The sequence below is a fragment of the Drosophila rhopaloa genome, unplaced genomic scaffold (genome assembly GCF_018152115.1).
Source record: "Drosophila rhopaloa isolate 14029-0021.01 unplaced genomic scaffold, ASM1815211v1 contig_163, whole genome shotgun sequence".
Taxonomy (NCBI): domain Eukaryota; kingdom Metazoa; phylum Arthropoda; class Insecta; order Diptera; family Drosophilidae; genus Drosophila; species Drosophila rhopaloa.
The window spans coordinates 1,389,816-1,416,185 of NW_025335043.1; the positions used below are offsets into that span (position 1 = coordinate 1,389,816).

A 26,370-nucleotide genomic window follows, 5' to 3' on the forward strand; every position below is an offset into this window, starting at 1 on the left:
AAGATTATGCAAAATTTGATTGTTAGTTCCGAAATTATAATAAGAATTAAATTTACTTTTATAGATTGCAATTTATAAGCAATGTTAAAAAATGAAATTTATTTGGTAGTTGTTAAACTGAGCAGTATGCAATTAAAAGGGACGTTTTAATGAAAATGTCATTAAATTGAAGAACATTTCTCATATTTATGAGTTAATAAATAAATTCGGAGCCTACATAGCAGTTATTTTGTATGGGATCAATCCAGTTAGTCAGCAGAACACCAGTTAGTAGGGGCTAGTTATAGGGAATTCCTGGACTCACCTCAGCGTCAGGTGATTGGGCGTTCGACCCAGTGTGGCCTTGGGCCTGATTGTGCCCTGCTGCGAGTCCTCCTCGCCCTCCGACTTCGTCCCAGGATCGATCCTTTCGATGTCCGAGCTGTGGTGGTGCAGATGGGGCTGCCGGATCGGGGGTGGCGGTGGCTCCCGCGGATGTGGATGTGGATGGGGATGTGGGTGGGCATGGGCGTGTCCTTGCTGCTGCATCTGCTGCTGTTGCTGTTGTTGCTGCTGCTGATGGGATTCTGGGGAAGAGCAGGTGGATTCTTTATGGCACGGCGTATGATGATGCGGGGTGCGGTGACAGGCATTGTTAGCAATCATCTCAACAGGATGGTGATCATCGGGACTGGGCTTCAACTCACCTGTGACGTCGCCCACCGTCTTGCTGCGACCTCGGAAGCCGGCTGGCTGCATCTGCTGCACATGGGCGTGGCCGGAGGCGTAGTGGACCACGCCCACACTGGGTGGCAGGTCGTCCGCCTCCTGGCTGCCCGACAAATTGTCATAGTCAATGTTACCAGCCGAGTGGCGTTGCGATCCGGATTTCTTCTTTGGTTTACCCAGAGTGTGCGAGCCATGAACAATAGTGATCTGGGAAGAACAATTAAGGAAAAATAATGTATTAATATATTTAGCAAAATTTAATAAACTAAGTTATAGCTAAGTACAAAATGTGAAATTATATCCCAGAAACAAGTTAGAAAACAAGCTAAGCTGCTTTATTAGGTTTTAAAAATTAAATAAACATAACCATTTACAAGTACCTTTTCTTAATTTAATCAGTATTGTCTTAATTTTAAATTAACATTAATTACTTAATTATGATACAGAAAATATAATTGCATTCAAGAATGGACAACTATATTAAATGTCCTTATAAATATAGTTTCAAAAAAATATCAAAAAATTATGATATAACAAGGAATTTTCTTAACCCCATATAAATCATATATATATCATTATAACAAGTAAAATATTTAAATTAAAAGTTGTACAATGTGTGGGGTCCTTCGGTTACCTGCTGCTTGGGTCGTTCCAGTGTCTGCGAGTTGCCCGCATAGCCCATGCTGCCCATGCCCTGCGAGGAGTGTCCGGAGACGGAGCCGGAGCTGCCGCCAAAGTTCTTCATCGGAATTGACATGTTCCGGACGCTCTCGCGGATGATCTGGCGAATGGTCTTCAGGAAGGCGTTGCGGAAGTCGGCGGTGCTGTTGGACAGCACGTAGACCTTCTCGGAGCGGCGCTGCAGCTGGGAGCGCAGGTGGATCAGCTCCCACAGGAAGTGCGAGTCCATGTCCTTGGCCGAACTGGCGCGCACCTGCACCTCGGTTACGGGTATAAGCACCTGGTAGCGAATGATCTCCACCTCGTTGGTCGCATTCTTACTGGACACGCCCTGTGTTTGAGAGGAAAGGAAAAAGTGTTGATATTGCACAAAAACCAAATGGAATGGGTTCCTTTCTCACCATCAACTTCTTCTTCTGACGCAGCCGCTCCTTGCAGAGGAACACCACCGCCGACTTGAAAACAAAGCACATGGCATGTAGCTCCAGTCCCTTCTTGATCTTGCCCAGAAAGTCCGAAATGTTCAGCCATTCCACTCCTCCATAGTACAGGAGATCTCCTGCAAAACATTCATAATAGAGGTTGAACAATATTTAAAATTACAACTTAAAAAAAAAGAAGCGAATATCTAAAAATAAATCTAAAAATATAAAAATATCCCAAATATTTCTGATAATTTTGGAAAAGGTTTATTAAAAGTATTCTTGAAAAATCTATCAGTGTCATAGAACCTTTTTTTTGTATTTCGGGAAAGATTCTCAGACTTTCGAAATAGTTTATCAAATCATATTCTTTGTTTGTCTTTAGTTGAAACACTTAACTTATTCTTAATATATATATCTACTTTTATATTATATTTTCTCACCTGGACTTAGATCAATAGGCTGTTTGCAGGACTTCTGATGCTGCCGGAACAGGTGATCGAAAATGGCGCCGTACTCCTCGTGGATGCGCTGCATCTCGTTGATGTGCTCGGCCACCTTCTCCATGCCCTTGAGTGCCTCTGTAGGGATTAAGATCCACACAAACATGGGTCAGGGGGATTCCATTTCCCATCCACTACTATACATACCGCAAAGATGGACATGCTCATCGGCCCGGGTATCTGTTAGGTTGCGCATCTGCTGCAGGAGCAAAGGATACTTGAGGATGCGCTGAATGGGCTTGATCAGATACGATTCCAGGGTGCTGCTGTGCTGCTGCTTGGGATTCCGGGCGGCCAGGAACTCCTGCAGGGCGTGATTGCCCTCGTCTGGAGGCGAGGAGATGGCAGAATTGATGGGAGAATTGAAATGCAAATTGAGACATTTGCCAAATGATTCGATTTCAATGGACGCTCGTTCGAGTCGGTGTAATTAATTGCAACGTTGGCCCATTAGAGTCAATGGGTGGGAGGGGAGGGGGGGTGGGGATAGTCAAGGTACACAAGGATATGCAGTTACAGCGGCTATGACAGCGTCACAACGTCGACAAGAAAATGTCATTAACTTGTTCTTATTGTCAGCCGTGCAGCTTTTGATAAAGGCAAAGTCAAAGCCTGTCTGCAGCAGGAAAGGCAGCTGCAACTTTAGCTGGAGCAGATTTACGTCTAATAGCGTCTGTCGCTGGCTGCTTGTCCTTCTGCCAGCCCGACAATCTCCCCTCCCCGCACCTCCCCGATACCCTGCCATCCCTCAATATCCCTCGAATCCGCAACAGGATTCTCCAGCTCTTGCACGTAACGAAGGCACTTAAGTGCACTTCTTGCTATAATTAATTATCCTTTCAACTTTTTGCATAAAATTTCATGCAACAGTCGGGCGCAGGGGCTCCACCCTCGAGTGGATGATGCTTCCAGATTCTAAACCCCCCTCCTTCCAGTTACCTTGACTACGCTTTGGCTCATTGATTGTAAATATTGCGCATACATTTTTTACCTTCAACGCTTTTGATTAGCTGCAAATCCCATCCTATCCATGGACGCATCAATCAGAGTGGCATGGTTTTGCATACAACCAGTATTGCCAGCTGTTTGCTCTAGAGCTTTTAAGCTTAGTCTAAGTCTAATTTAATTATGACATGTTGTCGCGCATCAGTTTGCCTTTTATACGGCTGACTGCAAGGCGAGTTTAGTGGAAGAACACCCTTGCAATCCAACATCCAACACCCAAGTTACCCGAACTCAACCCCCCCTCCCCACACAGAAGTTCTGAAGCCCTGGCATAGTTTTGGGTCGCCATTTGTAAGCGTGTCATAATTCTACAAGTTTAATTAACAAAAGATACTTGACAGTTGCCGCTGCTGCTGCCTTGGCATGAATATGAATATGCTCGGAAAAACCCCCAGCCATCACGCCCTTTTTTGGTTGGGAGTTTTCCCTCAGTTTGCGGTTTCCACTTGCAGAGGAGGGGGTGGGGGGGGGTTTGTCGTCGACGTCGGCATTTGCGGTTGTAATTATTCATTTAACTTGCAAATCATTTTAAAGTGGGCGCAATGCGGGCACGGGGCGTGGCACAATTGAAGCGTATAGTTTGCCAATTGTTCGCTCTGTGGGTTCGGTTGGGTTCGGTTCGGTTGTTTGACTTTTACAAGTTTCTTGCTCAACTGAAACTCAAATAGACTTTGACGCTTGACGCTGATTGCAATAGTTGGTACTATTCTCAGAAAGGCTATACACACATGTTCAGTGCGTTTCGTTGGGGTAACGCACTTTGGAAATGTTAATGAGGTCTAGGAAAACTTTGGGTATGCTTTTAGGACTATTGGCAATTCTTTCTTGCATTAATTAGTGTTGTGTTTGCATTTAATTTGCATTTAAGAAGTCAATTAATTCACTTTTGTTAATAAGGTTAAGGTTTCTTAGATATTTGAAATGTGGGAAGTATTGTACTTCTGTTTTCTAAGAGTTATCTCAATTTAGTTATGCAAAAAAGTTATTTTCCAAACACTTATTATATTTAATTTACGTTGCCTACTTTCATTTTTGTAATATGCAAATGTATTTCTTGTAATGTTGATAATAAAAGTTTAAATATAATTTTTCAAGATTTCTTTCCCTCTATTTTTGCCCCTTATATTCTGTTCTCCACTGCCTTTTTTCTGATGTATGTAAATTAATTCCTATACCCAACGAATTTGATTTGTCTTGGGAATTGCGGGTAATTCTGAGAAGGAGTACTCACTTGGATGCAGGACCTTCTGCGCCTTGCTGTGACTGGCACAGAACGAGGAATACAGCTTGAAGTGGTTGACGTAATAGAGGAAAGCCGAGCCAATCGCAAAGAGCACATTCTGTGAATCCGGGAAAATGCAATTACTATTACGGCACTTAAATTACCATTTGCAACGCACCCTGAACTGGCCGCAGTGCTCGAACTTGTTGAACTCCGGCTCCAGGTCCAGGGACTCCTCCAGATTCTGCAGGAACTGGCGCTGGAATGTGACGATCTCGTGGATGTTGCCAAACAGAGCGTTGATCTCGGCATTGGAGAGGAATGTCTCGCGTTTCATGGGCTCCAGATAGTGCTCCAGCAGATTGTTCAAGTGCTGCAAGTTAATCGAGAGGCGGATGGTTCAATAAAGCTCAAACGATAATTCAAATGGGGGAAGTACTTTTTTAGGGACAACAACGAAAATGCATAAATTAAATTAAAAAATCAACGAACGCCGCCCGGCCCCCCCCCCCTCCCCCTTTTGGCCACAACAATTCCCGGCGGAGTTGGCCAGCAGTTATGCTTGGTTGGAGGAAACTTTTTAGTTTTGCCAACTGGCACAAAACATGAAACAAAAAAGAGTGGAGAAATACTGTAGCATAGCCACAGGCGCGCGCTTTCATTTGGAACAATACTTCCGGGCAGCGGGGGCGGTGGTTGGTGGCGATGGGCGGTTTTCCAGGGGCGGGGCAGCAGGTTGGACGCACTCCGCAGATAAGACCCGGAGCCTTCGCCGTTGCCGCAGCGGCGCTTTACATAATTTCTAAATTATAATAATTATTTGTATGCTTCCTGGCCCAGACCAACGAAAAACCCAGACTTGAAGCTGGCTTAAAGCAAACACTGGCTAGGAGAATCGGTGGAAGCAGAAACAGTACGAGAATCCCAAACAGAAGCATAGCGACACAGTTAAAGGATTAAAATTTGCATTTTTAATTGCAGGCGCTCTTTCTGCCGCCCCATTCTAATGAGCACAAGTCAGTGGTCGATGCTGGGATTTTCATTTGAGTTGCTGCTGGACACACTGTCCGAAAAAATTATGTTATTGTTGCTGGCCATAATAATTAAATAATAATCATTGGTTCGAAGGAGTAAAGGTTATGAAAACAAGTTTAAAAGTGGTAGTTACGAATTATTGTTGCTTCCATTTCTTTGGAAATACAATTTTCAAAAATAACTTTACAAGCTTTTTTTTAACATGTTATTGTATTGTCCTTTTTAGAAAAGAACCGTATAGTTATATAATATTATAATAAGACATGATTTAATTATTAAAACAATATTTTTTTTCCCAAATTTGTCCTTCATAATATGAATATGAAATTAAAGGTTAATAGTTCGATGAAAGAATATAACACAATTTTGATTAAATAAACTGAACGTTATGGTTCAAAAAATCTTTAATCAAGAAGTGCAATAAAATGTTAAAGATTTATTATTAATGGCTTCAAGCGTTTAGAGTTTTTTTTGGCACACTCGATAACTACTAAAAACTACTTTTTTCGCACTGTATAAGCAGACTCACCTTCACATAGGTGCGTTCCGTGTCCACCAGTTCCATGACGACTTTCCGCAGCTTCTCCGCATCGGTCAGTTGGCGCGATGGGGTTAATGCCGTGGTCGACACCGACGAGGTGACCGAGCCGGTGGGGCTCGATTTGCGTGTTTCCTGGGGTGAACGACAAAATCCGGTAACCTTAACACGGTTCACAGGTCAGGTTCAAGTTGTTGTAGTTGTTTCAGGTTGTTTCAGTGGTGTTGTGTGGTTGTTGTTTTAGTTGTTGTTGTTGTTGTTGTGGTGGTGTGTTGATTGTTGCATGATGAGGAGTTATTTTCGTGGAACGAAAGGAACAAACCCAAAGAAAGAACAGAACGAAAAGAGATGCGAGCGCGTGAAAAGGAGACACCAAATAAATGACAATAAACAAAAATGAAGTTAGCCATGACAGAGATAGATAAGAACAGCGATAGTTTATAACACCAGGGGAAGGGAAGACGGGATTGGGGGTGCTTGGATCTAGGGGTGCTAAATGGGTGGGGTATTCAAATGGGTTGGATGGGTTTTAGGGCGTGGCCAAGAGCCCGCGGCCACTTTAAGGAGACACGGAGACAGCTGCGGTTCTAAATGACTGTCACGTCCTTGTCCAAGTTGTTGGTGTTGTCTTTTGTCCTCGAAGGGTGTTGGTGCTGGTGTGGCGGCCAAAGTGTTTGTGGGTCTCAATCTCAAACCCCCCTCCCCACAGCCATCCACTGGAAAGTAACAACCTTTGCCTGCTCCGAGAGTGTGTGTGCGGTTACAAGCACATTTGGCACTGACAGTTGACGGTTGACATACACAAAATACATACGGACATGTCGGTGCCCCATCCTATATGCTATATAGCATACACCCCCCGCCCCCCTCCCACCGCATTAAGACTTAGTGGCGGCAAAGGCTTTCTCCTCGAGTCTTCTCCGTGGCTCTTTCTCTTGACTTTTCTCCTATTTACCTAACTCTTCTGCTTCGCCTACTTGTCTATCTGCCACAGAACAAAAAAATACGAAAACACTGGGAAAAAGTGTTAAATGGAGCATTCCTGATAAATTGACTTAACAAAAGGAGAGACAAATGAATTTGCATTGTAAATGCCTAAGCAAACAGAACTCAAACCTCAAAAAGGTCTTGAACTTGCAGGAGAATGGGGAGTGAAACGCTTGAGAAATCCACAAATTACTTGGATTAGAATAAAGGCAAGTTAAATCTAAGGGCACACGGAAAAAAATAAGAAACAAATCGCCCTATTCGCTTGTCTCTTTAAAAATTTCTAAATATTCGGAACACTAAATAAAGATACGTTTTCAGATATAATCATTTAATCAATCTACCACAATTATGTTCTATGTAGTCATGGGAGCCCATGATATTGCACATGATATAAGAGGATCTACATTTGATTGCCAAAAAAAACTTCTGAATCAATTTGATGATATTTTTTGCTATTTTTATCTTGTTAAAATAACAAGTCTTTGAAACAATTAAATCAATGTTGATGTATATTTAGAGCTGTATTTGGCAATCTCTGGAGTTTCGAGGCACTTAATCTTGCTGAAAAATCCATTTGTCACGCTGCCATCACTAGGCTGTAGCTTCATCTCTTTCATTTCCCCCAAGTACCCTCTCTTTCTCCCCTACTGCAATTGCAGCTGTCATTGTTTGGCGCTGTTGTTGCCCGGCATTGTGGAGACATTTCACTTTTATGCAGTTGCACTTTGTGTATTGTTAGTGCCCTCTCTTTCTTCTCGGCTATACCCCTCTCTCACTTTGCAGTTCCCTTGGTTGTTGCAGCTTGTTCTTGTCTACTTTTAACTGTTTTATTGTTCTGCATTCTGGGCCTGAGCTGAGCTGCGCTTCTGATTTGCATAAGCGACGCCGACCCAAAAGCCAAAACAGCAGACAGGAGGATAAAAAAAGGGGGAAAGGGGGTGTGGGTTATGGTTGGAGGTTTTCCAGGTGAGACAGGTGCAACAACAGTGGCAACATCTGCGGCAGCGGTACCGGCAGCTTTTGGCGCTGAGTGCCCACATTGTTGCCGCTGGCCTGGCCCAAAGATGAAAAATTTGAAAATTTTGCGCCCAGCCTCTTCGCTTCGTCCTGTGTGAAATGTCAACTTGAATTAAAAGGATTCCTTATATAACACAACACCCACAGTCCCTCGCCCTCCAGGTCGCCTCAGTGTGTTTGTGTGTCACAGTGTTCAAGTATCATTAAATGAAGTGGGTTTCTGCCAGTTTCGAGCACACTTGGGGAAAGCATATCCAGAAAACAAAGTGCATTCTGTGGCATCTTTGCTTGTTGTTCTATCTGTCCCGTCACCTCCCTTTTCTCAACCCGTCTGCTGACCCACTGAGAAAAAATTAAAAAAAAATAAAGTGTATATCCTAAAACAATATTTAATCAGCTTGATTTGAACTATGTTTTTAACTTCTAACTTCTAACTTCTCCTTTTGCAGAACTAAAATTCTCCCAAAGAAAACTAACTAACTGTTTAGAATGATTAATAAAAATATTTTAATTAAAAAAAAATAATGAAATATTTTGTATTTGGCTTAAAAATATGTTAAAATTGGAATTTTGCCCTAAAATTAATTTATACAAATTTAATTTGCCAGCGATTTCAGTATAAATTTGATATAAGACAACAAAAACTGCAGCGTTTAAAGCTTTTTCATATGGTGAAATTTAAGTTTAATTTGAAATTTACTTGAATCATTAGAAACATACTAACACCTCAATCTTTTTGGTTTGTTTTGGTATTAAGTAGAGTTCTAAAATATTTGTTTGTGGAAAACTAAAAACAAAGTATTCCCTAAATCAATAAGATTTGTTCTTAAATTCTTTTTCTCTCTGTAGGCATATCTGTTGTCCTGTATATATATAGATATCCTTGATATTTTTATGCCAGGCACATTGCTATCCGTGACGTTTATTGTTTGGTGGCTGAAGGAGAAGGAAGAAGGCCGTGGAGGATCTCCTCTTGACGGCAGTGGCGACCCAATAGGCCAAATTTGCCATGACATCTTGAGATGTGTCGAGACAAGCCTTGGGGCATAGAGCTCTCGGAGATCTTGCTTCCTGCTACGAGTATCCCAGTTGCCACATCTTTTTGTGCAAATTTCAATTTGTGCACATTTCAATCACAAGTGCTCATTGGGGAGTGGAGGAAGTCGGCCTTCCGAAAACCACACCACCCACAATCCACAATCCACAGCCCATTCCTTAACACCCACCCACCGACAGTCGTGTTTGGCGCTCGTTTTAATAGTTTCCGTTTCCGCTTTGCGAGTTCAAAGCAATTTGATTTGCCTTCCAAGTGGCAGGTTCCTGTGGGACGGGGGTAAAAACTAAAAGGGTTGGGATTCGGGGCGGTGCTGGGGTCATGGGGGGTCGATAGAGTTGTGTTTGCGTTTGGTTGCCCCATTCCCCGTTTTCAGTTACCCCCTTTTTGGGCAGTGCACTTACTTGCTCCGCGGTCTTTAGCAGATTCTCAATCTCAAAGCTGCTCGTACGCGATGTGGGCTTGGCCACGCCCAGTCCGCCCACGACCACGCCCCCGCCCACAGCCAACTGGGCGGCCATTGCGGCAGGATCCACAAAGGAGGTGGCCGGCGAGCTTTCCGCCTCCGGCGAGTACAAATCCTTGCTAGTGCCATCTGGAAATTGGATGGGAGATAAGCGAATGTTGTGATTAAGTATTATTATTATTACTACTTTTATTATTATTAGTTTTGGCCTGCCTCGTAATTAGTTGTGTGTGTGTGGCAGGCGCCTGGCGAATATCGATTAAAGTCTCGTTTTTTCGGTTATTTGTTGCTTGTTAATTTTAAATTCCATGTTTGTGCAGTAAAAAGCGAGCGAAGGAATTTTAATACTGGCGAAAATGGCACGCCTTCACCCTCTTCTACTCCCCTTTTTTCTGCCTGCCTCAAAAGCCGAAAGTAATAACGACAAAAAACAGCCAGCAGCAACAACAAGCTGTAATGATTATTGCTGCAATGTGTTTGCCACAACGTCCACACACTCAGGACGAAAAAGAAAAGGATACAACCGGCGAGAAAGGGAGACACACTCTTAACCAAAAGAAATTTATGGGCCATACATATGAGGCCAACTCGCAGACAAACTCCCTTGCACTTCCCAAAAAAAATACCACAACTATTTTAGGAATTTTTAATCTTACAACAAGGCGAATAGCAATTTCCTCAAAGAAGCATTTTTTTACGAACTAGCAAAGATTTATCCAAACTGCAGATACTGTATTGTTTTGAAAAGCAAAAAGTTGTAGAAACTTTTAAATATTAAGTTGTCTAACAATAAGTTGTGAAAAATAAAGTGCACAATTGCAAGAGTTCAAAAGTTGAGATCCTAAAATGAACATTCTTAGGAGTTTTGGGGTAAGAAAGTATGAGCCAAATTTGAAAAGTTCAAAAGTTATATATTAAACACTTTGTTTTGCATTGAAAAGTATTGGGAAGTTCTTGTAAATCTTACAGCAGTGAAGACTTATAAATTGACTTAGAAGGCTGATTTCGACATCCTACATCCAAAATCAAAATGTGCAGTGTACTTTGGTGTATTTTTTTAAGCACGTATGTGTTTTTGGGGCCTGTTGTAGAAGTAGTTTTGCCAGCACCCAGGAAGCATTTAAAAATCATGTCCTTGAAGACCGCCTTAGTGTCCTGGTGTCGAGTCTTCTGTTCCTCAACTGCCATTGTCTTGTGTTTTCTTGGTCCTTCTGCATGCAAATTTGCTAGCAACAAATTTTATGAACATTTTCCCTAAAATTTGACACCACACACACACTGTGTGTGTGCCTTTAGTTATTGGAAATTGCCGTCTTATAAATTTCAGTTTGCGGTCTCCTTTTGCAAATTGCACGTAGTCCTGGTCCTAGAGCTTTCCCAGGGTCCTGGCAGAAGCCTGAGCTAATAACTCGTGGACGTGCCAAGCCAAATTTGTCGAAGGCAAATAACTTGGCCAGTTTTAGTGGCTTTAAATAAAGTAAGACTTGCAGTTGTTTATGGCAGGAAGATACGCTCGAGAAGCTCTCAACTTGGGCCACTTTTTCGCTCTTGTTTTTTTTTTGGCCAGGATACTAAACAACTTGGCACAAGTCCTGCATAGTTTCTTGGGGGTTAATGATCCCTTGAATGTTTTCCAAGTTTGCGGGGAAATCCGACTCTTTTTTCGTTGGGTTAACTTGGTTGGCTTAACTTTTGCGAATGCATTTCCGTAATTTAATACCTCTAATTGGCAAGATTACAGGTAAAAGGTATCAATAAACTAGTTTTTGCTGGCAAAATTTAATTGAAAATTTGTGGCTTTTGTCAAGGGGAAAACTCCCTGTAATCAGTTACTCTGCTTTTGTTCGCCTACCCTTCCTTTCTGGCCAACTTTTTGAGCCGCCAGGATGTGTGTCAAAAAAAGGGAAAAAATGGAGAAATAAATATTAATACGCACACACACACTCACACACGGCTAACACATATGCGTGCATATATAGAGAGTCGTTTAATTTCTGCTACAATTTTTGTTTTGTTGTTATATTTTTTATTTTAATTCTTTTTTAGTGTTCGTTCTGTGCCTTTTAATTGTTTGCCGCAACAAAAAAGTTTCATTTTGTGTGCTGCTGTTGCTGTTGTTGTTGTTGTTTGCCGCTGCTGCGTTTGTTGGCTTTAATTGTTTTGTGTTCTTAGCCACTTCGGCTTTTTGAGTGCAGTGCAGCGTGTGTGTGAGTGTGTGTGTGTGGGTGTGTGTGTGCGCTCATATGTATGCTGCAGTTTGTAATCCTGTAATTATGTAGTTGGTTGTTGCGAAACGACACACACACAATCGCCTCTCTTTTTCCCTCCTTACTTATTGATGTAATTGTTGTTGTACATGTTGTACACCCACACACTCAGTGTCTCTCTCTCGCACACTCTCTATTGCCATCTCTTTCGCTGGCCGTTGTCTAGAGCCAGCATTTAATGCAAAAAAAAATGAAAAAAAATATAAATTACTTTAATGAACTTTACAAATTCGCATGCATGCCCGGAAATGCGCTTTTTCGTTTCCTGCCGCACACACACACACACACACACATACACTCGCTTTGGCATTCAGGGATAAAGGATAAAGGGAGGTAGTGGCAGAGGCAGAGGTATAGGGACGCACCTCAACGTCAAGGCTCGTGGAACCGGACCCCAAGCCATACACGGATGCGGACACGGAACCGTAACCATAGCCGTGATTAGTATGCTTTTGTTGTGCGAGTGGCTGATGAATGCTGCCTGTGGTTATCCCCCTCCCCCTCCCCTTTTTTTTTGCCATTCCCCTCCCCCCGCAGGCTTTTCACTCCAGCTTAAATGTTTAAAAATGGCCGAATTTCCGCACACAACAATTTCGAGGTTACCCTGGGGAGAGAAGTCTTTCGGTTTTGTATGGGTGCATCGAAATGCAGGCGGTACTTACTCCAACCCGGGGCCGGAACAATCAGTCCAGTTATCATCTCCTCGCTCATCACCGGCGGATCTGTGGGCGGCGGGGGGCACACGAGCGAGTCAATCATATCGTCCGTAACCCTCATGATCCCCACCAGATCTGGTGGCTCCGTACGGGAAGACCTGTGGGCACATTAAGGAAAGGGGAGAGAAAAAGTGATTATAACCAGATGGTCTTGGTATTAGCATAATTTCCATTTCTGACCCTCATGTTTAAGTGATACCATAAATGCTGAGCACAACACCTGTACGTATATTTATTAAATCAATACTAATTAAGATGGTAATTATGTGTGTTTTTTATGAACAAATAGAGTTAAAAAGTTAAATAAAACTGTTTTAATCAGCAATAACGAAGATAGAATTTTTTAATTTAAAATTATATATACAAATGCTGCAAGAATTCGATTGAATTTGATTTAAATTTGCCAATGATAGATAATAAAAAAAACGGTTAGATGATAGCAATATACATTTAACTTGATATAAGTTGTCAAAGCTGGTTCCAAGGCTTATACAAAGGTTTGAGTTGGGGCAAAGTTGGTTTTATTTATTAATAACAACGGTTATATTTATGTTTTTTAACTTAATAAAATTAACTTTCTGGGTATTCGATTTAATCAAATTCAACTCAGACAACTGCATTTATAATTTTATAAGTCCTTTATAATTGTAAATTTTTTTACGACTAGAGAAAAATGTTTTTCTTAGATATAAGCAATAAACGAGCACCCATCTTTATTTTTTGAAATATTAAAAAACATTTTGTTCCGTGCAGTATTTGCATAATTTCCGTTTCTGACCCTCCTGACAAATCCAAACAAACGGACGTATAGCGACACCTGGAATGGATTCCGGACTGCCGACTGCGGACTGCCGTGACCTTTTTCTGTGTCAGTGCGCGAAATTAGCAAAAGATGCGGAAAATGCTCCCAACGTGTATAATTTGAATGGACGGACGACTGGCAGGGGTCAGGGGGGGGAGGAGGAGGAGGACTTGGGCAGGAACGGGCGCATTTGGCTCTACAAACGCTTAGCACAAAAGCTTTTCTGTTTTCGTTTGCCATAAAGAGAAGCTAATTAGGCTATCAAAATGCCGTTCGGCTCGGCCGAAAGGTGATGCAGGTGCGGGGCTGGGAAATTTGGGGGGACGGGGAGTTGGAAAATGGGGGGAGGGGGTTTAGCTGGCCAACGAAACGGAACCAAGTGAACCCACCGACCACGTTCTAACTGCATGGCAAGCGAGAGAACGTGAAGTGGCAACGTGTTTGGGTTACGGCTTGTCTACCCATTTTCCCCGCTTTTCCAAACGTTTTCCTTTCCCCCGACCTCCAACCTCCAACCTCCAACCACCAACAACCACTTGACCATCCCCTCGCCACGCTCCGCACACATTTTCCAGCTGCGGCTTGAACTTGTTGTTGACTTTGCCGAAAAACTATAAACCGAAAATGGTTCGAGAATGTACATGGAACATTTTTTGGTTCAAACGTCTTTTTTTTACCATCGACTTTCTTGTTTTTTTCTGATTTGTTGCGAAACAATTTCTGCCACTGGTTAGTTACCATTTTTCGATCCCCCTTTCACAGAGTGGGAAACTTCTTATGGTGTAACATCATCAAAAATTGGCAAAGCTTGTCGATTGTTGACATTCTGGGGTGTGTGAACTTGATGTGGCTTGTGGCCAGTTGGTCGACTGCTGCCATAAGTTAGAAAGCTTGCACAGAATGTTTTTAATTAACAACATCAGCAGCTGCAGGTTGCTGTTTTATGGATCTTTTTTTTAAAGCTGGCAATGGCCAATAATGAGGATAGTGGAATGAAATCTGATGAAATCTGTCAGTCAGCCGTTTTTCCTTCAACTTTATGAGCCATATAACAGGGAAATGGACACAGATTTCCACACAATGCAAGAACAATGGGATGGATATTGCATTACACTGTCACGAGTCGCCCTAAAGCTAATTGACAACGTCGCTGGCCGGGGTGACTAAAATAGTTAATTAATCCCTGTAACTGAAATTTAAACAATGGCCATGCGCGCCCACATGGGCACGGCCACACGGCGTATACTTTATCGTCGGCCATTCAAACTTCTGAACATCGAAACAGATGTTAAGCAGGGCATAAACAAGAACAATGATGGTCTGTGGCTGTCATAACTTACCGCATCATCATGCTGAGCGATTGTTCCTCCTGCAGGACGCTCTCCAAGTACATCATATCTAGATCGGACACAATTGCGCCATTGATGACCATTATTTCGTCTCCTTTGATAATGCCTGCAATTGGTTGTACAGCGTTAGTTATGGATATGTATAATGTATATATATTGTTGCATATAGGTTGAGTTTCTGCCACGGTCATTGTTACTTTTCAGTCCCGTTTCCATTCCCTATGGCATAGACAATGGGCTCTGCTCTGTTCGGGGCGGGATCTAATGCTGCCTAGCAATCAAGGTGGTTCTATGGGACTGGAATCAATGTCTGACAATTGTGCGGCTGCTGTGGACCACTGACATCTTTTATGTAACAAGCGATAAGCGGAATGTCTTCAGCTGCTGCTACTGCTTTTCCTACTGCAGTTTCTATGCTCGTAAAACAATAACAACAAGAGCATTGTGGTTTTTTGCATTGTTCATACGCCACGTTATCCCAGCGCCATCTATGCACTGATCGGAAAAAAATAATCTTAACCCAAGTTTAGAACTATGAATCAGAAATATTGTTTTGAATTGTCTAGAAGTTAAGACTGAAGATTTATTTTAACAAAAAAGAAAAGGTAGAGGTTCAATTTTATCTTTTCATAAATATTGGATATTTTTGATTTCCTTGATCGAGACAAAAGTTCATGGACTTAGAACATTTTTGGTCTGAAACGTAGTCTGACAAACAGCCCTTGACTTTTAATCTTCCTATATTATATGTGTAAGCTTATCAAAACATTTATATCTAACAATAAAGTAATTACAAAATTCAGTTTAGCTGCTTAAATAATATTTGTATGGTAAACATTGCTTAATAAAGAACTCACGTTCTCGAATTAAGATATTTATCTGTTTACTTTATGATTTTAGCATATACAACTTTTCTTTAAGGTTTATTGAACGTTGATGCAAGAAGATGGTTCTGGACTGACTATTGTCATAATTTTGTTGTACCTTTGGATGTTAAAATATTTTTTTTCAGTGATGCCCCGTGCTGCGTTCGTTAGCATTTGTCTACTTTGTCTGCATGACTCGTCTATCATGTGTGTGTGAACTACTCGCTGGCTGAGTTTTCTACAGCATTTATTCTAGCCATGATGTTGGTTATTCCTTGTTGCCTGCTTCGACCTGTCTTACCCCGGCCACTCCCACGTCCCCTTCCCTTTCTTCCTGTTGACGACATGCATTCAGTTGCCTGCAGTTGCAAGTTGCCAGTGTCGCTTATCATTGTTGGTGCAGCAGCAGCAACATTTTCTTAAGGCAAAGTTCGATAGACAGATATATGTCCGGAGCCCGCCTTGTGGCAATATTTTACCTGTGTTGCACCTTCGTTTGGGTCCTTTTTTCAGGTGGGGGAGAGGGGTTGGTGGTGCTCGCCCCCTGCATTTGTTACAATTTAAACGAATTTTTACATCTTAATGCTGGCAAGGCATGACACATGCGATTTAGCATATATAATGCACATATATACATGTATGGTATGCAAGTGTCGTGCTGTACTTTATCCGGGGGATTATTTCTGGCTCTGGGAGAAGACAAATTTTATTTATATTGCGGTGGCTCCATCGCCTCATCCCTTTAGCCCTTTATCCCCTCGTTTATTCCGATTTGGCCTGGCATATGCGTTGTCAACACGTTCGCTTTGCTGTTTTCCAGTTGGCCTGGCCCAAAAGAAGCCTGAGCAAATTGTTATTCCATGTTTGCCAAATGCTTTGCCACGCTTGTTTCAGCGCTAAACTTGTGCCACTCCAAAAGTGCCGAACTTTGTGCACTTGCAGCCAGCAACGAAAAGAGAATAAGATGCGGTTAAAAACTCGTGGATGGAAGCCAAACGAAGACTTTAAGACTTGTGCTTAAAGAAGTCGGGGGTTTTTCCTTGAGTATTCCGCCAGCGTCTTCATCAGGGCCACCGCATTTCCTCGCAGTTCGTTACCATTTCACAATTAGCCAAGCAAAAGTGGCCAGAATTTTCCGCTCCCCAGCCACATTTGCATTTGAAAGCTGCGGTCAGGATTTGTTTTTGTTTTCCTCGCCCCTTCATCGGGGCAAACTTTTGTGCAATTCGGTCGTAAATGTTGTCTTCCAGCCTGTCCGAGCTTTGTTTTGCGGTTGCTGCTTAAGAGTTGCGTCTTTCGACATGCTAATAGCCATTAAATTCAATTGTGCCCAACCCCCCCCTCTCGCCCTTCAATCATCTCCGGTTAGTGGCCAAAAGAGGCGAATCGGGGGCATGAAGTTTCCTATTGCGTTCTGCGTTTTGCGTTTTGCAAATGTAAATGCGAGTCCTGAGTACCTAATTTATGCATACACACGCCACTACAATGAGTGGGGGATATTCTCGCAGAGAGCTGGCCAGATAACGCTAACGGTAGAGGGCTTAAAGCCGTACTTAAAGCTCATTGTATACGCAATATTTGATGCCAAATGCTGCCAAAGCCAGGCAATCAGCACAGATATGGTCCAGTATTGATACTGGGGAAGCAGAGTCAAATAAAAACTTTATCTATTTGAAATATGTTGCATTTACCTTAACATTGCTCATGCTACTGATTTAAAGAAACAATTCATTGTGCATTTAATAAATATTATAACAATGCTTTTATTAGCAATTGCTTTAAAAGTAAATTGTTTAATGTAGCAACACGACTATCACCCGTTTAATAGTAATTTTTAAATAAAATAACTTCCAAACAAGAAGATAATTGATTTAATACAACTATAATGTATTATCAAAGTTCTGTAATGAGTTTAATTTAAGCACTTTGCTTGCATACTCCATAAACGCTAAGAATAGAACTCGTCGTGTACGTAATATTTCCAGGTAATTGTGTTAACGAAAAGTTACCTAATTGACCCTCCAACTCAAGCTGATGCAAAAAGATCAATGTTATAACGACTTCAGTGTCAATTTGCTGTAATTTAATTAAGCTAAGGCTTCCTGCATTTTCCTGCCGACGAATGCAACATTTGCTCAGTCGTAAAACTCATTAGCACAACTCTTTCTCACTTTTTTACCCCAGCCATTTTCTTGTGTTTTTGTTGGCGGACCAACTTTTTGCCCCCTGTGGTTGGGTTTTTCTTTCTTTTTATCACCGGTGCACTCCTTCCGGAGAATTTCGTGCGCATTGTTTCATGGATTTTTGATTCGTTGTCGCCTTCAAAACCAACCAAATGAGCGCCACTCGCACTCGACGTGCTTAATGAGTTTTCTGCTGTTACTGCAGCATGAAATGTTCTTTCGGTTCATCACTTTGCCAAGTGCAGCACTGCAGATTTCCCACCTGGAGGGAAAATTGGGGTAAAAAGGGTGGATAAAAAGGGTGAGGGGAGGGGGCCGCTGCCTGTCAGTTCCATAATTTAAGGCGCTGTTCTAGTGGCATTTCAACTACATCTACTTGACTCCATAGCGTTGTCGTCGTAGCCGGCAAATGCAAATGCCAACTTAAGTTGATTTTAAGTGATAGAAAAACAACAGAGCGACGGCGGGGGTGGGTAACACGGTAGCTGAGACGGCTCACTCTCGAGGAAAGCCCCTTTAAGGACCTGGAAGCCGCCATCGCCGCAGCCGAAGTAAACCGGCGCCCACACCTGGCAAACATTTCGAGTGCGCTGCTCATCACCATCATCGTCATCGTCATCGTCGTGGCGCCCACCTGCAAAACCACCCATTATCCAGGGCGAACAAGCGCTGACAGTTGACTTTTCGCATTGCACGCCCCGAGGAGCTCCTCCCGCTCCTCCCGCTCCTCCTGCCCCACATCCGCCTCATCCTCCTCCATTCGGGCTCAAACTCCACTTGACTCGACTCGGTCTCCCTTGTAGACCAAAGTGAGTTTGCTCAAGTTTCGTCTTGTGCTCTCCACTTTTTTTTGACATAAAAGTGAAAAGCATTTAAATATAAAAGCAGCATACAACTACAGAAAAGAGCAGGCGGAAAAGCGAGGGGGGAGGGGGGTTGGGAGAGCTACCTGGGCACTTTATAATTTTCTCGGGAAACATTGGGCCACATTGTTTCGCTCGGGGCGCCGGGTGAATAAAGTAAAGTGGAATTGGAAGTGGAGTCTCCTTGGGGATCCGAAGACAAAGACTCTATTTCATTTCCTTGCGTTCCGCTGCGTCACCTCAATGGCATAAATTAAATGCACGATTTCATCGCCTGAATGCGATTTGTGTCAAAACCCATTTTCGTCCTGTCATGTCCTGTCCCGTCCCGTCTGCTGGATGGACTCAAAGGCGAAATCGTCCTTTGTACTCACCATTGTGCATGGCCACACTCTTGTCCTCCACGCGACTCACGTAGCAGCAGAGCTCGTCCTGGCGCTCGGCATTCTCGATCAGCTCCGCCTCCACGGAGAAGCCCCACATCTGCTCGAGGGTGGTGCGCTGCAGCTCCACCTGGTACAGGATCTTCATGCAGACCTCCACGAACTCGTGATTATGTAGCTGTGGAGTGGGGAATTACAGAATTAGTTTTGTTATCTAGATTGAGGTCTCAGGCTTTAATTAATAGTACAACTTCACTTTACTAAGACTGTCTCCATTGGCAATTTTCTAGACTCTAATGTCACATCTTTTAAATTCTTTATTACCATTGAGTAAGTTTTTGATATATCTGTTATCATTGCACTTTATTGCCATGGAAAATACCATTGCTGGAATTGCTATCACAAAAAACAAAGTGGCATTTAACAAGAAACTGACTTCAACTTTTAAAATTTTTACTGTGATTTTGGCTTTCAATAAACAAGATTAAAATTAGTTTTATTTGTGACGTTGGTAAATGAAAATCACAGTAGTGCTTAAAAAAAAATCTGCTTTGAATTATTACACCATTATTTGTATAAAATCTTTAATTAAATATTTTGTACTGGTAATGCAAATATCTTATTTATTTTGTTTTTAAATCAAATTGTGTAATATTATTATCTTGATAAACTTCTTAATTAAAGGTATAGTTTTAAGAAGTTAAAAATATATAATTTTGATATTTCTGATAACTTGTAGGTGAGCTGCAAAAATGATGTAGAAAATAACAAAAGTTATGAGCAATTTCGGCAGTAAATTCTGCCCATGTGAAACGCCAGTTCGATGGAAAGTGAGTTTGAGTGCGCGAGTTAAGTGCCAAATTAGCCGAGTTACGCAAGCAATCATGGGGGGCAGGGCAGGGGCAACCATTGATTGAGAGGAGTTACTGGGAGTTGCTCAAGTTGTTGTCGAAATTTATTGAACTGCCACCGGCGATAGAAACTTTATATCAGGCCCACTGAACCTCCCACCGCCACCACTCACATTCCCATTCCGACTCCATTTGCAGTTGCAGTTGCACATTTTTGCCATTTGCCAATTGGCCTGGCCTGGCCTGGCCAATATTTACTAGCTTGTTGTTGAGGTCGGAGTTCGGATTGTTGGGGGCTCGGGTGCCGGAGGTCAGAAAGTTTTCTGCTAGCGGCTAACTTGGCAGCTGGCTGAAGTCTCACCTAGACTAATCGTGTGCCAACTGAAGGGGAAAAGGGAAATGGCCAACGGGAAAGTTCATAATTTATGGCATTATGTTTTTGGAAATCGAAGAGTAATCGGCAGTGCGGGTGTGGAGATGAGCTAATTGTGGAATTCGGTATTTTGTTGCAAGCCAAGCTCCAGACGATTTTATAAAGGGGAATGTAACATCAGAATATTTTTCCCGTTACTAGTGTTGGTGTGAAAAATAACAAGGGTACTTTATAAAAACTTATTCTTTTGTTAGTGAAACCTAAGCAGTGCATTAAAACTGAAAGCCGATGGATAAGGGGCTTAAAATGTATCTGAGTCCATTAAACCTGATAGCTTTTAAAACAGAGTAACTCTATTTTGCCTTAAATTGAATTAAATATCTCACATTTCTGACAAGTACATTTTGCCAAGCTCAGGGTGAGCCAAAAAATCTTTAAGCTTTAAGAATGTGTAAATATGACAAGTGAAATGGCATACCAATTTAAAAGACATTTTCCTTGAGTATGTATTACATTATTGGGATTCCTTAAAATTCCTAAGAACTCACTTCACGCTTGACAATGCATAATAAATACGAATTTAATAATTTAAATGGGAATAATTTATTGCAGCACAATTAAAGCTTTTCCAGGTATTTCTGTGCAGTCCCTTTCAATTTAAAGTAAATCAGAGGCATATTTTACCCATCCCTTTGGATATTCCACCCCGAGGTTTCCAAATTCCATTTGCACAGCTCCACATGCAATTTCCAAGTTAAATTCGATAAGTTGAATTGAACTTGTAGTTGGCGGAACACTCTCATTCCGAACTTTCATGGAATTTGGCCAGCGGGAAGGAGGAATATGCCACATACATACTGGCTTTGATTATGCACTTACATAATTTTCAATCAGATCGTTGCGATGCGGCACAAAGTAATTGTGATCCTCCATGTCACGTCGCTTCTTGACGCGCACAAAGTGCTCCATGGGATTGAGGTTGCGACGGGCGCAGGCGCTGGCGAGGAATTCCTCCACAGACATGGCATCACGTAGATAAACTGTCGAGTAAGCATTGTCGGGCATTGCAACTTTGAAAGTTTTTTCCGGTTCGTCACGTGAATTCATCTGGAAAAAGGCAGAAAATTCGATTGGATAAACAGACACACGGACACACACGTACAATGTCATTAAGCAGTCAGGCACAGACATTTGCGAGGCCCACATACACAGTTAAAGATACAGATACATAACCCACAGCCCACACACAACATCCCACACAACCAACACCCATGCACTTTCTCGAATAAGCCCACACGGAAGTGAAAATTGAAAAATAGCAAACACCCACATTTGCACCCCAGCCGTGGCCCCTCGACCCCCTGAAATGTAATGAAAAATGTCGCCAGCAGCAGCTCAGCCATCGGTGGAAACCACACCGAAAAAAAAACGAATAAAATCAAGATAATTGCCCCCGAAATAGACTCTAAATAGTGTGAAAAGTCAAAAGGTTTGAGGCTTAGTGGCCATGAATAAATTATTGGCATCCTTGAAAAAATCTTAAGCCAAGACCAATTAAAAAATCTTACAAAAATGTAAAAGGTTAATAGATAAAAGAATATATTTTAATTTTTCGTCAAGAGCAATAAGATTTCAATGAAAGCCAATTCTTTTATTTTAAGAACAATAAAGTATTCAAAACAAAAAGTTAAATTTCGTCACTCTAGAATAAGATAAAACTAAACTAAGTTCAAAGAAACTTAAAAAAATCAAAAAATTCGAATTGCTTCTCTTGTTATTAACAAATATTCAATCGGAAGTAGCTTCATGAAATTGGACAGCTTATTTTCTCGCTGTGCAGCAGCAGGAGCAGTCGCGGATCCGGTCCTGCAGCAGGATCTGCTGCCGCACTGAGTTGAGTTTGAAGAAAACTCAGTTAAAATGCTTAGCCGTTTCCACAACGTCATCCTCGTCCAATGTTAACTCCGTGATGAGGCTTCCTGCTGCTGCTGCTGCTGCTCGCCCTTTTCGTCCTGCAGGTACTTGTACTCCTTCCCAACTGCAACTGTAAACGAATCAGGTGGCCCAGCTGCCAGTTGTCGACTGCTGGAAATTGCATTTGTATTGGCAGCCATTGGCAATGGGTTCGTTCAAGTTGGCAGCAGCAGTTTTCCACTGCAGCTGGTCCTGGCCAGGTAATACACCCACACACGCAGGACAATTGAATTAGTTTGGCAGTCGGCAAAGGCTGTTCCTCACTTGAATCCAGCTACGAGAACTGACGGAACCTCCGTTTGCATTTGCATTGCATAACAATTTTGCATATCGATTACGAGATCATTATGCCTGAACATATCCCAAACACATTCATGGAAAAATATGTGCCTTTAAAGCTACAAACTATTGCTACGATCTAAAAATAGCAGAATACCTTAAACACTTAAATAGTTTTGAATCGGTTGCTTGTGCAAAAAGGAAATTCCGAAATTTAATATTTTTGATAATGGATTTTCCAATCATAAATATAATGTCACTTTCTGCATTGGTACAAAATTAAAATGCCATTCGAATCCAATACTCGATTATTGTAAATGCCATTTTTAACAGCAGCTTTTAATTTTTAATTTTATTGTGAGCGTCCGACAAATAAATATCATTGTATACTAAAATGCAATTGAAACAAAAGAGTTGGATTGGGATTTAAGCTTTTATGATAGCCGTTGATTTAATTTGTCAAAACAGGCTATGCTGGTAAATTGACTGCTTAAAACACAATTTTTGATTTCAATTGTTAACATGGGAAAATGTTAATCTATCTGTTCCTGATTTCGAGTGCCAATTGTCCCACTTTTGCACAGTATCGGAGATGGAGCCCTGAAAGACGATTAATTCAGCACGAACGCCTCTCGCACACTTAACTCTCCTGACTAATTAACTTTTGATTGTTCCTGACTGAGTCCCCTTAAGGCCAGGAATATTTAAGCTTTCTGCCATTGTCGATGGACAGCTTAATTAAATTTTAGCCAGGGTATTTCAACTTTTGCGAGATGGTTATTTCGGTTGCCCGATAACTGGCGACTGCCAACTGGCGATGATAATTTGCTTTGGAAAGCTTTAATTTTATTTGCCATTTCTGAATTGCAGTTGCAATTTCTGCTGCATTGCAGTTGGCATGTTGGAAAAATGACCAAGTAAAATGCAGTTACACACGGATCGAAAACGACAGAGTGAGAAAAACTCGGGGGGCAGGGGAATTGGCTGGGCGAAAATATATGAACCAAATCAAATGCACATTTTTCAAATTCATTGAATTTGCAGCGCATTTACAACGCAATAGCACTGGGTCTCCCATTTATGTATTTCATTTCATTTGTTTTTCCATGGCAATACGAATGCGAAATGCATTTTTTTTTTGCACCGAATGGCAGCGTGACTGCTGATAGAAGGTGTATCGGGATGGGGGCAATTGTGCAGCGTTGGCAAATTTAATTGGAAATGTAGTGTGCGACGGTCAGAGCGAAGCCGAGAGTGAGCCCCATGAAATCCGAGTTGTGCACAAGATTATTTTGTCAATAATCGAAATAAATTGAATTTATGAAATGAATTTCATTACAAGCACGAGATATGCACAAATTGGTTATACTAATTGAAGCTTAACAAACAGCACAAGTGAGTCTTGCTAATCGACTGTCCGCAATGATGTTGCTATATATAGTATAAGCCTCAAGCTATTTGCTGGAAGTTAAACTTCTCTTTATTCTGCGGACCACTTCTCGAGTTGATTTAGATTTGATTGTGTTGAGGTCATTAGGAGGGAAGGGGCGGCATCTGATCACCATTTGAAATGGACTCCTGCATTATTCACTTAAAATATGCAAATATTTTCTTTTGCCAAGTCAACTTGGCTATTTTTTCTCCTTGCCGGGGCTTTTCTTTTGGCATCAGCAAGGGGGAGAGACCGGGTGGTAGCCTTCATAAATTTCATTATTCTTTTTTGTAATTTTTGATGGCCATTAAATGCAAATTATAAAAGCTAAAATACACAAAAACAGCAAAGTATAATGGGCAGGGGCGTGGCCGGTGGACATATTTTTTGGTGGCCATCCATTTAAGCATTAGCGCTCAATTTAGCTTTTAATGCCGTTTCCGTTGCCTTAAATAAAAATTCAATTACTCAGACACACATACACACGCACACGCACGCACATTAACAGAGCGAGCGAGCCATAAACACACAAACAGTCACGAGCTGCGCCGTAAATGCGTTTAAAATTGAAATAATTTTATTACCCATACGCCCCGTGGTCGCACATAAATGCTCACATTGATGCGGGGACAACCAGAACGCACATAAATGTTTATATACACACTCGCCAAAAATTAACCCAACATTATGAGAAATTCGCCATCCACATTTAGTATATTTCAAATTCAAGAAACTTTTTCTATATTAAGATAATGTTGTTAAAAATCGGTATAAATGTTAATATATATTTTCAAATTTGTTACACAAATTTAAGATGTTATTTTTTTTTTTTTTTTTTAATTTTTATTATATATATTTATTAAGTCAAAAAGTGAGCTGCATTTGTAAAGCTTCACATTTCATATTTATATTTTCCTTCGTTTATCCTATCTACAATATTCTAAAAATTCTGACGAAAAATGTCATTTGATGTATTTTTTAAAAATATAAAAATAGTTTCTAAAAACCATGTACCCTCTTTAAAAATTTCAAAAATGTTTCCTTTTAGAAAGCATAAATATGGCAAATTTCCCAGCTTTGTAGTTTAGTTTTTCTTCAGTGTACTTTTAGTAATTGTGGGAGCAAACTCACCTGCATGGAGCGACGACTGGAGCCGCTGTTGGACCGCGACAGCATCGGCGGTCGGCGCTTGGTGGCCCCGCGTCCGGCGAGCAGGTTGTTGAGCAGCGAGGGCGAGCGGGCGCAGATGAAGGCGTGGAACGAGGAGACCGTGAACACGCCCAGCTTGTTCAGCGTGTTCTTCGTGGGACGCGACACGTGAGTCAGCAGCGACTGTTGAATAAATGACGAATGCGAAAAGTTTCAAATTAAATGTGAATACAAGTTATTTTTGGGGCCAAAGCCCCACTACCCACTCCCTACTCCCCGGTGCCCGGGTCCCCAACTAATTTTGTTATATTTACGATCCTTTCAGAGAGCATTAAATAGCAGGCAGAGCACCCTTACTCGTACACCTATGCAAATAAGCCTTTGGCATTCTGCAGTCGCCTGAAGTTGTTCTCTTCACAGGTGCTGAAGTTGTTTGCATTTTGTGGTTATTAATAATAAATAATGTTGCTTTTCAGGGCACACAACTGCACTTACCGCCCCTGGAACCCTCGAACCCCCTTTTACCAACCCCGTCCGGCTTGCCATTAAAAGCGCAATCAACTTTCAACCCTTTTGAGTCAGTCAGTCGGCGCTCGCAAATCCTTCTAAGGTTGCCTACAGTTGGCGCGGGCGAAGGTTGCCTTAAAGCCCATTTAAGATACTTAAACTTTTGTTATGGAGATTAATTGTGCATGTTTGGGTTTTGATTTTCCGAGAGCGTACCATCATTGTATAAACTCTGCCTCGGCCATTGTGCAAATAGGTAGAGGTAATTATAGACAACTCGAACCCGTAAAGGGTTTTAAACGGAATTGTAAACGGGTTTCGGGCGATGTTGTTGTTAGAGGGATTTGGGCCAATGCCATTGTGCCAGTCTTAAGCTCTCGACCAGGTTGTGAATCTGCTTTTGATGTTTCTGTGAAGCGTGGAAAACTTAAGCCTTGTGGTGGCTTTGGGGGTATTGTTCTGGCATTGAGCAGTGATTAAAGAGTAGTTCATCAAGGCTGTTTTGTATTAGATTTGCTGAATAATTTCCAATTTGCCTAGGTCCCCACAAGTAGTAGGGATTTGCACTAAATTAAAATCGCAAAGCATGAAAGCCAATTATTAGGTATCTAATATTATAAATTTGTTTAATTCAAAGAGTATTTTGCCAACATTTTAATTTGATTAATTTGAAAAGTATTAAAAGCTTAAAGGACTTTTTCATATTCAATATATTAAAGCTTTGTCACTAAGTAC

The 26,370-nt window shown here is 41.6% G+C and overlaps 1 protein-coding gene across 15 annotated transcripts in view; it reads right to left on the bottom strand.

The window, feature by feature from the left end:
- Positions 1 to 26,370, bottom strand: part of LOC108047327 — an 87,862-nt gene that overhangs the window by 9,724 nt on the left and 51,768 nt on the right. For 10 of the 15 annotated variants that reach the window (XM_044458093.1, XM_044458092.1, XM_044458094.1 and 7 more), the window contains 15 exons: positions 25,111 to 25,311; positions 21,174 to 21,401; positions 19,062 to 19,248; positions 14,767 to 14,881; positions 12,571 to 12,722; positions 9,580 to 9,770; positions 6,106 to 6,276; positions 4,720 to 4,914; positions 4,551 to 4,659; positions 2,462 to 2,641; positions 2,255 to 2,392; positions 1,791 to 1,948; positions 1,343 to 1,720; positions 687 to 915; positions 305 to 587 (listed from right to left, as the gene is read on the bottom strand). In XM_044458093.1, the coding sequence (XP_044314028.1) occupies positions 305 to 587; positions 687 to 915; positions 1,343 to 1,720; positions 1,791 to 1,948; positions 2,255 to 2,392; positions 2,462 to 2,641; positions 4,551 to 4,659; positions 4,720 to 4,914; positions 6,106 to 6,276; positions 9,580 to 9,770; positions 12,571 to 12,722; positions 14,767 to 14,881; positions 19,062 to 19,248; positions 21,174 to 21,401; positions 25,111 to 25,311 (2,915 nt within the window). The remainder of the gene's footprint in view (positions 1 to 304; positions 588 to 686; positions 916 to 1,342; positions 1,721 to 1,790; positions 1,949 to 2,254; positions 2,393 to 2,461; positions 2,642 to 4,550; positions 4,660 to 4,719; positions 4,915 to 6,105; positions 6,277 to 9,579; positions 9,771 to 12,570; positions 12,723 to 14,766; positions 14,882 to 19,061; positions 19,249 to 21,173; positions 21,402 to 25,110; positions 25,312 to 26,370) is intronic. The other 5 variants (XM_044458096.1, XM_044458097.1, XM_044458089.1 and 2 more) reach the window with 2 other exon arrangements.